The following is a 15276-nucleotide window of genomic DNA, read 5'->3' as shown; positions in this document are numbered from 1 at the left end:
AACAGCAAAATGTTTTGCCTTGCCTCATTGTGTTTTGAGGATATTTCAACTATATCTGTTCCATTTTGATTTGCTGTTTTGACCTTGAAACATGTCAAAACAGCGTCCAAAAAAAAAAACTGGCAGTGAAATTTTGCACAGCCCTACTTGTGACAGCTTCATCAAGCTCCTGATACAGTCCTCTGATACAGCAGTAAGCCACTATGAAGCCAGCACCACTTCCCTTGGAAGTTGGTTCCAGATCCTAGCCGCCCTGACTGTGAAGTAGTTCTTGCGGATGTCTAATCTAAATCTTCTGTCCAAAAAGTCCCCTTTCAACCTTCTCTGCTTTAGGCTAAAGAGGCCCAGGTGCCTCCACCTTACAAGTCTGTACTGGGCCCAAAGACATTATGCTTGGGCCTTGCCTTTGTTAGCAAGTTTTTAAGTTAGAGCTGGGTCTGTCCTATCATGAAGAAATACTTTCTGATCTTTGACATGCAGGTGCCCATCTGATCCATTTCACCATTGCTTCCTAGTATGACACGCAGTCTTATCGCTCCAACATAGATTTTACATTAATCTGTCAATTATTTCTGATAAACTTCCAGATGCTGCATTGCTATTGGTCTTTTTATTATATTTTGTTATTTACTATTAAGCAACTCTATCATTTGTTCCATTGTATATCACTTAGTTATACCGGTTCATGATTTCTGTCCTAGAAATCTGGATCTTACTTTGCACACCTTTTGTTGCCCCCTTTTTACCTCAGAATCTAGCCCTCCTTGTTGGGGTCTTGTGTATTATACCAGTTAAAAGGAGAAATTGGTGCTGGATTTAGATATTTCTTTAATGAAATCTTATTTACATAGGAGCAATGTACAAACTATTGTTTTCCTAATACAGGAGGAGCCAAAGGCACTTGCCTCATTCTCTGTGCTATGGCTTTTTAAGCCAGTACCATGGATTTTGTTTGCCCTTACTCTCTGCTTTTCTTAGAGACAAACATGTGGACAGAAACACACATTCCCAAATAATAACCCTCCCCCACTTTTGAAATTGTTTAAATCCATGAGCAGCTTTTCATCTGCATTTTTTTTTGAGGCAGTGGCATGGTTCTTATAGCTATCTTAAATGAAGAGCAGTACAAAAACCTACTGTTTTCAGTGAGTTATAATCCAATATTATATGATATTATAAAAGAAACCAAATATGCATATAGGTTTGGGGGCTTTTTTAGTATGATATTGAAGCTGTGTGTACTCAGGTCACAAAGTGAGGACCTAAGTTCCGATGAAGATATTTAAATACTTCTTCATTACTCCATACATAGTTGAACTATTGGATGACAAATTAATTTCTTGTATGTTTAATACATCAAAATGCAAATAAGAGTATTTTTTACAGGTGATGAGCTTACTTGGATGCCCTTATGGGGTTTTAGTTGACCTGTGCTAGAGGTTAGTCCTTTAAAACTCCACATAAAATTTCACAGTACAAATAATGGTACTCTTAGTGTATCATATAAATTTATATGAGGGCTCTTAAGTACATCAGTAAACATTGTTTTATATTTGTTTCTTCTAAAATAAAATTCTTCACCCATCATACCATGTCTGTCTTACACAAATTATGGCATGTTTTAGTCTTTCTCGTAGATTGTTGTGGTATATAGAAAAATGTCTTCCACCTCACTAACTCAAAGGCCATATTTGAAAAGGGGGGGAGGTTTAAAGCGTTCGCCTTTTTCTCTTTGTTTGTTTGTTTGATTTTTTTTTCTTTGCTCTATGTTCTGTCTGTGGAATACAATTGATATCTGCTTATTTAAAAACCTGCCTTGTCTTTTTTTGCCAGTGTATACATTTCTGCTTTTCATTTTATTTAGTAAATAAAAAGCAGATATGTATATGCCAACCTAGTTCTTTCCACAATTACACTGCAGTTGTATGTGGGAGGCATACTAATTTTTGTCAGCTACAAAAATCTCCTGAAGGTGCTTTTCTGTGTAAGACTCACCTTAGCAAAATCCAATGTGTTCAAGTCTGTGATTTTCATAAATGTTTCATTCTATATTTAAAGTGTCTTAAGGAAGTGAAAAATGAAACCAAGGAAATGTTGTGTGACAAAGATTCAGAGAATATACTATCAACTGTTGTTTTTGAAGTGCTTCATTATGATAAAATCAGTACTTACAGGCACTTTCCTCTGACCGAAGCTAAAGGCCTCGTACAATTCGTACAGAGATCAATGGAAAGCCAACTGGGAATCATGTTTTAAATATCTATAGCCTATTTTATGGTAGAAGACTGATGAAAGGTTGCTTTGATAAACAAATAAATGGCTAAAGAAGACACTTGTCTTGGTTTATTCTGAACCCAAAACCAGAAATTAAACCAAAATACGTAAAAGGAATGCTCGAGAGGATTTTGCTGTAGTAAATTAATAATTAAGTAATGGCAGGTATAAATATTTTCTCTCAAATATGCAGCAGCTGGTTGTTTTCCATGCAGATGTTAGGCATCTTTTCTCAGGATCACTGATAAGAAATTAGACTTAGGAAACCTTTGTACTGAGAGTTCAGAACAAGTTTTAACTGAAAAAGTGTATACAGGGATTAGAAATGTCAATGCCAAAACAGCCAATGTCAATGAAACTTAGCGCTATTGTGAATGGTTTCAGAAGAAGCAAAAGAGGTATAATTTGTTTAGCAAAGTCCTACAAGTGCTTTGAGATCTTTCTTTTCTTCAGAGGTGGCTCGAGGTAAATCAATCTGTTTGCTTGTCAAACATAGTGAAGGCTGTCTATGAAGAAAGACTGAATTGATTTTCCTTGCTGGTTTATGATAGATGAAGTAGAAATGACAGACTTTTCTGTTGGTATCATGACAGGAATGTCTCAGAAGTAATGGGACGATGTCACTCCTACAACAATTAATCCATTATCCTACTAGCATACTGCATGGACAACACTGATATAAGGCCTGAGTAGATAAACTGCAAAGCCTTGGAACATAGAAACCCCCTGAACAGGGAGTTCTGTCAAACATCCTTTGTATATAGAAGCACTCAGGGTATAGTTCAGACCACACAGCTGATGGACATAGAAATTACAGTGGAGAAATCATAGGAAATCCCCCTGAATGGAGCTTTGATAGCTGAGCTTTGGAATGCAGAGTCGTAATTACAAAACTAACCTAATTAATCTAGGATCTGCGGGTGTCAGTAGTGGATCTGAGAGGACTGAAAACAACATGCATACAGTCTCATTTATTCCTGACCAGTTCCAGACATGCAGTGTTTCTTGAAAGAAAGTTTCAAGTGATGGGATCAAGGAGGCTGATCCAACCTTTTATTCCTTTTATTTTTAATTCTTCTGGCAAGTAGAGCAAACCAGCTACTAAAGAAAAAACACAATTTCTATGTTACATAGGAAGTGCTTTGCTAGAAACCCCAATTATGGGCTCGTGTACATCAATGCACAACAGCATCAGTCCAACGGGGTGCAGCCTGACCTAACAAAGCTGAGATGGCATGGAAATGCCCACAGGACACCTCCAGCCAGTAGCATACCTAGTAGTAGGTAAGAGGGGTACCTGCCTCAGGTGTCAAGTTAGGAGAGGGCACTGGAATTGCCCTTCACCCCCACAAGCAGCATTGCCATGTTGGGACCCCAAAACAGTTCCCAGATGCTGTTGGTTTAAGACCAGCAGAGCTAGGGTGGACAGAGCTCATGCAGTGGCAGCTTTGAAGTCCCAACATGTCAATGATGCTGGGCCAAAGACTCTGCTTCCCCCCCCCCCAAATCCTGTGCTCTCTCCTCCCCCACTCTAGAGCTGCATCCCCCGCTCTCAGAACTGTGTGCCCCCACCCTGATCTCCCACAGGGTTTGCCCTGTGCACCAACATGGCTTCTTGCACCACTGCCTCCAGCAACAGTTTACCGCAGGACCAAATTTGTAGCACAGACAGACCTGTGGAACAGCATGGACCAGAAACAACTATATTAACTGCGTAATATATTGTGTTTACTATAAACATTAAGTCTATCTAAAACAGATAAAGTGAGCAAGCAATACAGAGAGAAGAGAGAAGCAGGGAGTTCTTTAAAACACTTGCACTGAACTTGCAGATCTGTGTGAAGACATGCTAGCAAACTCAATACTCATTGCTTTCTAGATCACTCCGAATTTCTGGCCCCGAAACTATGCACATGAGGAGGACCACATTCCACTCCTTCTTTTGTATGGTGTCAGATACCAACTTCCAGATCTATAAGTCACTGTCTGGCATTATAACTCCAAGTGCAGATTCCATCTACCTCATCTGGGCATTTGTAAAGATTGCAGCTTTCTATTAAGTACTTTGCTATTTGTTGGACTCCACATTCACACAAGAGGCTGTCCAAGATGTTCGTCTTGTGAAGTGTTGTACTTGTGAACTGCCCATATCCAGATCTCAGTCTGTTCAGCTTGACTCACACTTCTCTGTCAAAAGTCATACCCAATAGGGGCTTGTTTGGTGTTGGCATAAAATGCTATAGGAATAGGTCTGACCTTTCCCAGAGGTCGGCCCACTCTGTTGCTGCCCATAGGTTTGGTTCAGCATCCCCAAACTTGTCCAGGTGCTTGTAGGCTTCATGTACGAATGGTTTACAACTTTTAAGCCTCTTAAGCCTCCATCTGTTTGGGTCTTCAGTTAGCGGTTGATAGAGCTTCAAACAGTTGACGGATTTCGATACTTTCCACACTGCACTGTCAGAATTTTAAACTGAAAGCACTCCTGTGTTGGTTGCATTCAAGGACACTAGGGACAGAAATTTATCACAACTGAAGCTTTGGAATACTGTTCCTTTTACATTTCTAATACAGTGGTGAAAGTTACTGTGAAAATGCACTAGTATTTTAAATAATAAATAATATGCATGTGCATATTTGTTAGAAACTTGTGTCCAAGGCCATTCATTAGAATGTAATCTTGCCAAAACGTATTCAGAGCAAGAGTCTAAATTAAGTGCAAATTGAAAGCTAAGGGTGGAGACAGGAAAAAGCAGTGCAGAGCTTCAAAAAGAAAAAGCCTACATATGGCAGAAAAAGGGATTAGTCAGCTTCTCTGTTTAATAGATGATAGATGATGGCGTAACAAAATGATTTAGTTTTATAATGGGAATCTTTTCAATGTAAGCACAAAAAAGGGAAGAGAGAGTGTGAGTAAACAAAGCCACTAAAATGGGGGAAATTGTTTTCAATTGAGAGCCTACCTCCAAAGCATGGTGAGTAGCCAAGTCATTTTTGTTTGTAAATCTTTCAAATTAAAGGCTAACTTGAATGGAGGAGAGAGAAAAAATGTCATTATTTTATTGCTGAGAAAAACCTGCTTCATATTGAAAATAAGGAAGTTAGGCAGAAAGGGATAAGATTCACTGTTCTTCTCCTGAATTTACTGCACTGCTATGAGGCAGCAAAACAACTGGGAAGCCAAAGGATCCATTCAGGGGAAGAGAATTCCTGACTGGCATAGAACTGATACACTTGCCCCTCATCTCCTAGCCCACCACCAAATACTGATTTTTATGGAGCAGGCTTGGGAGGAAATGTGTGACTGATGCCCACTATGTTCCAGTGATTCTCGTCTGCTCAAAGTTGCCTCTCCAGTCAGGGGCCAATAGGAGGCTTCTCCTTAGCTCCCAACTACCCCCGTCCCAACTGCCAAGGGATAAGGGGCAGTAAACCCAATAAAATCACTGATATAGGCTCATCTGATCAGCTGTTGCCACTACAGCAACAACTGACTGGGCAACCTGGCAACAGCTGATCGGACAGGGAAGGGAACAAGTGGAGTCACCCACTTTGCTTCTGGTGGCTCTGGGCAGTCAGGGGATGTCTTTAACTGTTGCTGCAGGACATGGTCCCAATTATGGGTCCTGCAGTGTCAACTGTCAAAAAACCTGCCTTGCTGTGGCATCAGCAATAGCCATGATGAGTGGCATTGGTTCTTGCTGGTGCTCTGTGGCAGTGGTAACAGCTCTTCCTGCTGCCAGTGACACCAGCTCTTGCTTGTGCTCCCATGGCAACATGGCAGCAGGATCCCAGCAGGGCTCTTTGCCAACTTGCCATTGCTGGGCAGGCTGTGAAGGAGCCATCTGCTCTTCCTCTGGCCTTCCTACAAAAAGTAGCACTACAGAAAATCTCTTGTTTGAAACATGTTTGAAGCACCCCAAACAGCCTAAATGGATGTCTGCTTGGTTTCTGTAGTAATATAAAGACATATATAGCATTGCAAAAGCAACATGTGTCCAATAAACACATTCATTTTGGCTCCAGTTATGCTGGGGCCCAAGATAGACCTCAGGATCAAGAACTTGGAAACATGATTTAAAGCAACCTTTCCTTTTCTTTCTTCCTTCATTTACACAAGCTATATCTTAGCTGTAGCTGACAATCTAGCATAGAAACTGTGGGGCTTAATGAATGTAAAATGTATGATACAGTACAATCTGGTTCCTAAAATGTGTATGCATTTATATTCTTGTCTGGGAATGCAGAGCTTATTGTAGAGGACAATTACTTTTACTTCATTGTCTAAAATAACATAAATAGAGAGATGTAGTTTGCCATATTAGTTGGAAGTTAGGCGAAATACAGGACAGGGTGGCATTTTACAAACCAACTCCTTAGAAGCACGAGCTTTTGTCAGCTCTAGCATACTTTGTCAGATGCTCTGAATAGAACTGAAGAGAGCAGGGGTACTAAAAAGAAAGGAACAAAGTTATTTAAATAGGAAGGAACAGGTTAGAGAATGTTTCGAAAAGCCGGACACGTACAAGTCCATGAGGCTGGACGTGATGCACCTAATGGTGCTGAGAAAGTTGGCTTGTGGGACTGCACAGCCACTGCCCATTACCTTTGAAAACTTGTGATGATTGGGAGAAGTCCTGGAAGACTGGAGAAGGACAAAGATAGTGCCTATCTTTAAAAAAAGGGAAGAAGGAGAATTTGGGGGATTAGAGACTGGTCAATGTCACCTCAGCTCCTGGAAAGATCATGGAGCAGGTCCTGAAGGAATCCATTTCTAAGCACTTAGAGGAAAAGAACATGATTGAGAACAGTCAGCATGGATTCACCAAGGGCAAGTCATGCCTGATCAACATGACATCTTTCTGTGATACAATGACTTGCTCTGTGGATGCAGGGAAAGCAGGGAACACAATATACCTTGATTTTAGCAAGGCTTTTGAAAGTCTCCTACAAATTCTTGCAAGCAAGCTAAGAAAGTATGGGTTGGATGAAGAGACTATAAGATGGACTGAAAACTGGCTGGATGGTTGGGCTCAAAGGGTAGTAGTCAATGGCTCAATGTCTAGTTGGCACCCAATATCAAGTGGAGTGCCCCAGGGATCAGTCCTGGGACTGGTTTGGTTCAATATCTTCATCAATAACTTGGAAGATGAGATGGAGTACACTCTCAGCAACTTTGAGGATGCTATCAAGCTGGGAGGATTAGTAGATATGATGAAGAGTAGGGCTAAGATTTCGAGAGAATTCAACAAATTAAAGGCCTGGACCAAAAGAAATTCATGAGGTTCAATAAGGACAAGTGTAAAGTCCTGCACTTAGGACAGAAAATCCCATGCACCAGTGTAGGCTGGGGGCTCATTGGCTAAGCAAGAGGGCTGAAAAAAAAAAAAAGACTTGGGGGTTACACTAAACAATAATCTGAATATGAGTCAACAGTGTACTCTTGTTGCAAAGAAAGCTAACAGGATACTGGGCTGCATTAGTAGGAGTATTGCCAGCGTTCCCCACCTCTCTTCAGCACTGGTGTGGCCACTGGAGTACTGTATCTCGTTTTGGGTCCCCCATTACAAAAAAGATATGGACATAATGGAGAGAGTCCAGCAGAGGGCAATGAAAATAGGGGGCTGAGGCACATGGCATATGCAGTTGGCGCCACGCATATAACCCGTAAGGCTGGGGACCCACGGGATCCAGGGGAGTCCATCAGGACCATGTCTGACCAGACGTGAAGGCAGCCTCCCTACATCACATCTTCCATCAAGACATGGCGGGTGAGAATAGAGAGTGCCCATTGGGTCGAATTGGCATGGTCAAGGGGTCTTAGGAAATTACAGCCATCCTTGGGGATCCTGTCCTGTGGCAGTTATGTTATATTACGTTATGTTGCATATCCCCAGTATAGTTATATTTATTGATATAAATAATAATAATTACATTATGTGTATATATATATATATGCAAAACTTACAGCTGTAAAAGCATTAGACTTAAAAGGAGAGATTTTTGAATTTTCTATTTCATTTTTTAATTCTGTTTATGTACATGTTTTTGCTATAATTTTATATAAAGTACTATGCTGGGAAGTCATGCTTTATTTAACCTTTGGGCTGGGAGTGTAAAATGGAGAAGGAAATCAAACAGTATCATTCTTTGTATGGTTTAGCAAAATGACATTGCAGTTAAAGGTGTACTGAAAACACAACGCTATACTACAACTGCAATAATTGTGAAATGTTTGATATGAAAATATACCCATTAAAACAAATTCATTGAATTCTCCTGAGATCAATCTATGTCCCAAATGAAAGATTATGGGAGATGGCTTTAACAGAATTATGTATGATAGAAAACTCATGTGATGACACTTAGTTTCATGGAGAAAAATAATCTACTTAAGTACTGGGTGATAAGCAAGAATTCAGCAAATAGTTTTCAAAAACTTATAACTAGTCTGTGCTGAACTTTGACATTGTACACACTACATGAGAGCACATACCCATCTGACAACCAACATTCCAGAATTCTTGAGGATTATAATTAGAAGAGTTGGTTCTGGTCCCTTTTGGATAGATCCTTGCAATAAATCTGGCAGTATGCAAAATAAATTCATTTGCTGCAAAAAAATAATGATAAAGGATTGGTAAGACAAGCATTACTAAGAATAGATCACAACATTTTTAAAGCACATCCTATTTTATATAAATGATGAGATCATGCAGCGGGGGAGGGGTTGGCACAACCTACAAAACCAGGCTACAAATTTTTTAAACTATTTCCTCACACATCTGATGTTGCCTTATTAAGTATGTGTGCTACTTTGAAACAACTCAATAATACACTACATTAATTATCACTATTAAGGTAGTAACTTAGGTGCTTCCTCTTGGGGGAAAAAAAATCACATCTTTTGTTGGTGATGGGGGTTTAGTGTATTTTTACATCAAAACTAAGCATGCTTTTTGGGGGATGAAATACAAAATGGATGAAATAGAGAGGATGAAATACAAAATGGATTAGAAAACCATTTGCTTTTAAAACTGTTCAACAGGAAAATACCAGCTCAAGCTGGAATGGCCAAAAGCTGTTAGCATTTGATTGCTGTTTCATGGCCTACATTCTATGAATTAATAATCTCTGCCCAGTGAAAAGGTGTCCAGGTTACTAAAAATAAAATATTTAATTGACAACCTTGTATATAATCTTCAGAGAGAAACCAACTGCTCAGTGGGCTGATTTCACAGCAAGACATAATCTGTCTTTAAAACGTCTCTAACCCTTACTGGCAGGGATGACTCCGCTGGCACTGCTTCTACCAGCAGTCTTTCTGTCAATTAGACTTAGCGGTCACTGACAGACATTGGGGGGGGGCACACTTTACCGGAAGAGGACGTGCGTTAGTTTGACCTGGGTCCCCAGTGTCTGTATAGTTTGCGTGCTTCAGCAGGGCTTTTTGACACTTATCTAAAGCCTGATTCAACCAACTGTTAGATAAAAGTGCCAAAAGGCCCCACTAAAGCACCCGCTCTATATGGACGTTGGGTGAGCTGGGTCAAACTAACACTATGCCTTTTCTGGGCACATGTTGCACTTCAGCAGTGCACTGAGCTGAAGGTAAGACACCATTTGTTTGGGTGTTTTTTCCATGTCTGTAAGCAACCAGTTCTTTCAAATGCTGCTTGCTCCCCTGTCACAAACAGTGGTTTGTCAGGTAGACAAAAGAGAAGTTTACTTTCAGTCTGCCAGTAAGAACCTGAGCTGCATTTTAGCAACTTAGACCACTCTCCAATGAAACCAGCTAGTGAATCTTTTAGGTCAAACTTTTTCCTTGTAGACAGGCTGCTCTAATGTTCTCTCAGTGCTGCAGGCAACTGCCTAGAGTTAAAGCAATCTGACACTGCCTTAAATAGTTCCTGGGTGTATCTACATGTGAGCTTTACTGCGGAGCTGACTAATTAGCTCCACAGTGAAGCATCACAGTCCACATGTGCAGCGGTATTAGGGTGCAGTACATTTAATTAATTACTGTCCCAGACAGTATTATCCTACGGTAGAGTAATTTACTCTGCTGAAGTGCACATGTAGACAGTGACTGGGGCTGGTTGGGGCATGAGGGTGCTACAGTGCAGGAGCTGCCTGCCACCTAGCTTCACACTGCAGCACCCTTGCGCCCCAGCCAGCCCTTCCACTGCCCCATGCCAGCCTGGGGCTACTCTGACCCAGCTCAAACTGCTGCAGTCCCAGATGCACATGTAGACACCGAGCCCAGGAGCAACTGACTGTAGAACAAACTGCACGGGAGTTTATTGTGTCATGCTAATTGCACATATAGAGGCACCCCCTGGACGCATCTACATGAAACACTTAATGTGCAGAAAACTAATTCTACTGTGCTTTAGCAAAGCCCATGCTAAGGCTCAGTTGATTTAGTCTAATGCACAGTAGTGTCACACAAATATCATTCATCTGCACTAATGCTCAGGAGTGCTGATTACAGCGCATTAATTTAGTACCCATTGTTACAGGTAGTAAACTTGATGTGCAGTAATTACAGCACATTTGGAATGTATAGACACACCCCCTGGATAACAGATTGGAGCAGATCAGCACAGGATTATATTGCTACATAATTCTGTTTGGCCTAACACCAGGGTTTGGTCCAGTTACAGCAAACCAGGTGCTTATGGGGTTTATTCTCTTTAATGTCCATATACCACTGTGCAATTCTCATTTAGGTTAGTGCATATGTACAGTCACGGTGGAATACAGCCTATTATATAGTAAAAATGTATTCCATTTCTGTTAGAGTACTGACCACAGCAATTTAATACAAACTCAGCCATAGTCCTTTGTAACAAAATATAGTGTATTTAGATTATTCCTTTTCCATACAGTATTGGTTTTTATAAAAACAATAGGATCTTTAAATAAATTATGAACTAAATATTTTCATTTGGAAAAATATTCCATTATTTCTTCATAAAGCAAGCTGAGAGAAGAAGGTACAGTGATATTGACAGGTTGTTTCTAAAATTGCATTATAAAACAAAGCAATAGAGTAGAAAACATATGTTTCATAAAGTTTATTGACTGTTCTGACAGCTAAGCAATGAACAATGGCAACATTATAACTTTTATCTGACTAAACCAAAAGAAATTACCTGACTGCTTTACCAATTTTCGGGCTTTAAGCTCCCCAATTGAATTATTTTCATAACAGTGCTGATTAGCTCTTTGATTCTCAAAGCTTACAAATTTCTCAGATTTAGTATAAATCACAAGATCTGATAGCTCAAGGGCCAGTTTTATCTTCTTCACCTATAAAAATATCATGAAATAATGGAAGAATATGCATTGTTGTATTTTCACATATTTCACTGTTAATATCAGTCCAGAAAAATGTCAATGATTTATGTATTGAGGCTCCAAATCTGATAAAAGATACTTAAATATCTAGAGACTAGAGCAAACTAAACTTTATCATAGTGTATTTAGTAAATATTAAATACCAGCTACGTGAAATTAGTATATTCATGTTCAGAACAGGAAAAACCATATTCACCTACCTACCAGTCTCAGAACCTTTTGGGATAGGGCTTTGTTAATTTATAATTTATTGGTTGATTTGTCATTTTAATTTTAGTTTGTTGCCTAAAAAACTTAGGGATTTTTTTTTTCCAGAAGCAGATTGTAGAGGAGGAAAATAGGAATAGTAAAAGCAGTATTGAATTCCATTCTTGTTGGTCAGTGGCATCAAATGTTGCTTATAAAAACAGAAGCTGAGCATGGATTGTATTACTCATTCAATTTCATAGGTTCAGGAAGGCAACTGGCTTCCTGTTTAATGATTTCAGTAACTAGGGGGTACTAATGTTCATAACTGTGTTTCCTACCGAACGTAATTTTTATTAGTCAGGTACAGGTATAGTAGCAGTAATGTCTTAAAGCACCTTTAGGCTGTTTCAGTCAACAGTTTGAAATCTGCAAGAGACAGGAAAGAGTTATCCGTCGGTCATGTACGTGCTGACACATTGTCTTGCAATTCAGGTGAAGTTTACTACTGTGTGAGTTGATAAGTCTTCAGTGTGAGAAGTGCCAAGTTCTCACATTTATATGAAGGCACTCTCAGTTATATCAGTTTATAGTTCAAAATAGTTGCAAAATCAGCCAGTGAAAACTGATGTGGCACAGGAAAAAAGAGCTTTCGTTCTTGTCCACAAATGTGAAAAGCCTTTAGTTTATTCGTGCTTGCTAAGATTCTTTCTTTACTTAAACATAACCAAACTCATCTGGAATAATGCATTTCATTCTGAGCAACTATTTCAAATGAGGAAGAGGAGTAATCCACTCTGCACTAAATGTCCTTACCGATAAGCTACAGTGCCATGTTCACTTCCTTGCTAGCTTTATGGCCTAATGAATACCTAGTATCTACGTGAAGTGGAAACAGCTTCAACAGGACTGAACAACTTGCCCGCTCAATCACAGGGAATCCTACAGCTCAGCAGGTAGGGTATTGTCTGAGAGGTGAGTGAAAAGAATTCAAATTCCCTAAGGAAGGGGAGGTAATTGAACTGAAGGCCACCCAGATCCCATCTGAGTGCTCTAACCATGGAGCCACTGGTCAAATGAGAGACCCGCTGTGTCTTTCTCCAAACCTGTTTTGTGTGGGATTAGACATAGCCTGAGACCATTTACTATATTAGGCCCTGCAAGTGGAATAGGTGGGAAAGTGCCTATTTGGTGAATTTCGATAGAGCAAAGCATCAGCTAAGTGTTGAACAGCTCAGTGCTGTGAAGACTTAGTCGGTTGCACGTGCACAGCAGCATAAATTCAGTAGCCTACAAGTCATTTCCTGCAAAACCTCAGGCACTAACAGAGGTGGGAGAATTGGTTTCATAGGCTTACGTAAAACCTGAAGGTTGGTGAAGCCAGTTGTGATGTGAATGTAATGTGTGTAACAGCAGGAGGAATCAGGGAGCAGTCTGCAGAGCTATAATGTCTGTTAATTTAGATTACAATTCCCAGAAACCCCCAGAGGCTGGGGGGCAAGGGAAAAAAAGAAGAGGGAGTTTGAGGCTGGCGTAAAGGAGCAAGCCGACTGCACATGAACCTGGTCAGCGCTACACAAAGGAGTGCACAGGGGAGCTGAAGATCTCACTGGCTTCGGCAGCCAGGACTGTGGACTGCAGGACCTGGACTCAGACTGGGGGCAGCTGCAAGCTGCTGTTTGAGCCCTCTAGGGCAGTGGTTCTCAACCTTTTTTGTACCAGGACCCATTTGCCAAGATCAGTGGCTTGTCCTGACCCACACCCCCCCTGTCCCTGCCAGTGCATGGGAACTGTTCCCTGCCCCCAGGGCATGCTGGGACCCTTCACTTCCAGCTTGCAGCCCCCTGCCCCCGCCCCCCAGCTCTGCAGAAGGGGGTTCTCAGCTGCCCCCATCCCACTCGGGCTGGAGTGCGGTGGCTGCAGTGGCTCTGGCTCGTGCGGATGGCAGCAGTGAATCCAGCCCAGTGTAGGCTGGAGGGAGGAGGAGGGGAGGCTGATAGCACACCCGCCCAGGGCTGGGACTCCTGTGACAAGCCAGGCAGCCTGGTCATGGCCCCTCCCATCCCCTGAGCAGCATCTCCCAGCTGCCCTGCCCCAGCAAGCACAGGCACCAGCCCTGATGTCACCAGTTCAGCCACACAGCTCTCCCCCCTTCCCCCACACCTGTTCACAACACTTTGAAATATTCTTATGACCCACTTTTGGGTTGTGACCCACTGGTTGAGAAACACTGCTCTAGGGACTAAAGACTTGTTTGGGGACACCTCCAGAGGTGTGGCGGGGATTAAGATGCTGAGTGTATAGTCCCACAACATTGCTGTTTCTTTATCTTTTACCTGTTCCCTGCCTTTGGCCCATTGGCTTCTGATCCTAACCCCTATGATTTTCTATATACAAGTGGGATTTCTCCCTTGCTTCTTGTATCAGTTTCTGGGGCTGCAGGGTTGGTGCACAGTGGTATATTAAAGGTGGACTTAAAGCATCTCTTGTAGAATTTCCTATATTCAGGCCTCTGGTTTCAACCATTTTATACTGCTGTTACTCACTAACTTTTAATGAAGTTTTTCTGAACTTACACTAGTATAAGATAAAAATCACATCCAAGGTATGCAAAAGTAATTTTACCTGTGCCACGCAAACAACCAGGTAGAACAATCTTAAATTTATTTTGGAAACAAACAATAGTGGCAACATAAAGTGAGAAAAGCAATAACCCATCACTTGTATAAAATCCATCTCACAATACATTATTACATGAAAGATCAGATTCTATATTAAAGAATGTACAATGCAGAATTTTAAAAAGAGAGAATGGGAAATAAGACAGCATTTTATTTTACTCCATGATTAACAGACAGGAATCTGGCTCCTAAGAGTAAGAGTTAAAAGTCAGCCTCTGTAACAATGGCAATTATTAAAGTCTCCTAAATACCAGAGGTATGTGGTGTACATCCGGAGTATTGTGTTCAGTTTTAGGTCCCACACTACAGAAAGGATGTGGACAAATTTGAGAGCATCCAGCAGAGGGCAATGAAAATGGTGAGGAGGCTGGGGCACATGACTTCTGAGGAGAGGCTGAGGTAATGGCTTATTTAGTCTAGAGAAGAGAAGACTGAGGGGGGATTTAATAGCAGCCTTCAATTACCTGAAGGGGGGTTCAAAAGTGGATGGAGGTAGACTGCTCTCAGTGATGGCAGATGACAGAACAAGAAGCAATGGTCCCAAGTTACAGCAAGGAAAGTTTAGGTTAGATATTAGGAATAATTTTCTCACTGGGAGGGTACTAAAACACTGGAACCAGTTACCCAGAGAGGTGGTGCAATCTCCATCTTTGGAGGTTTTCAAGACCTGGCTACACAAAGCTTTGGTTGGAATGATCTTTTGGGGATGGTCCTGCTTTGAGGAGGGGTTTGGACTAAATGACCTCCTGAGGTCCCTTCCAACTCTAATTTTCTA

At 41.1% G+C, this 15276-nt stretch overlaps 1 protein-coding gene across 1 annotated transcript in view; it reads right to left on the bottom strand.

Moving 5' to 3' along the window:
* Positions 1 to 15276, bottom strand: part of PLCZ1 (phospholipase C zeta 1) — an 87425-nt gene that overhangs the window by 34896 nt on the left and 37253 nt on the right. Inside the window, 2 exon segments of the mRNA XM_019544483.1 lie at positions 8768 to 8884; positions 11430 to 11586. Of these exon segments, the coding sequence (XP_019400028.1) occupies positions 8768 to 8884; positions 11430 to 11586 (274 nt within the window).

The sequence above is a fragment of the Crocodylus porosus genome, unplaced genomic scaffold (assembly GCF_001723895.1).
Source record: "Crocodylus porosus isolate Cpor-Errol unplaced genomic scaffold, CroPor_comp1, whole genome shotgun sequence".
NCBI classification, from domain to species: Eukaryota; Metazoa; Chordata; order Crocodylia; family Crocodylidae; genus Crocodylus; species Crocodylus porosus.
This window is presented reverse-complemented; position numbering and strand designations above follow the sequence as displayed.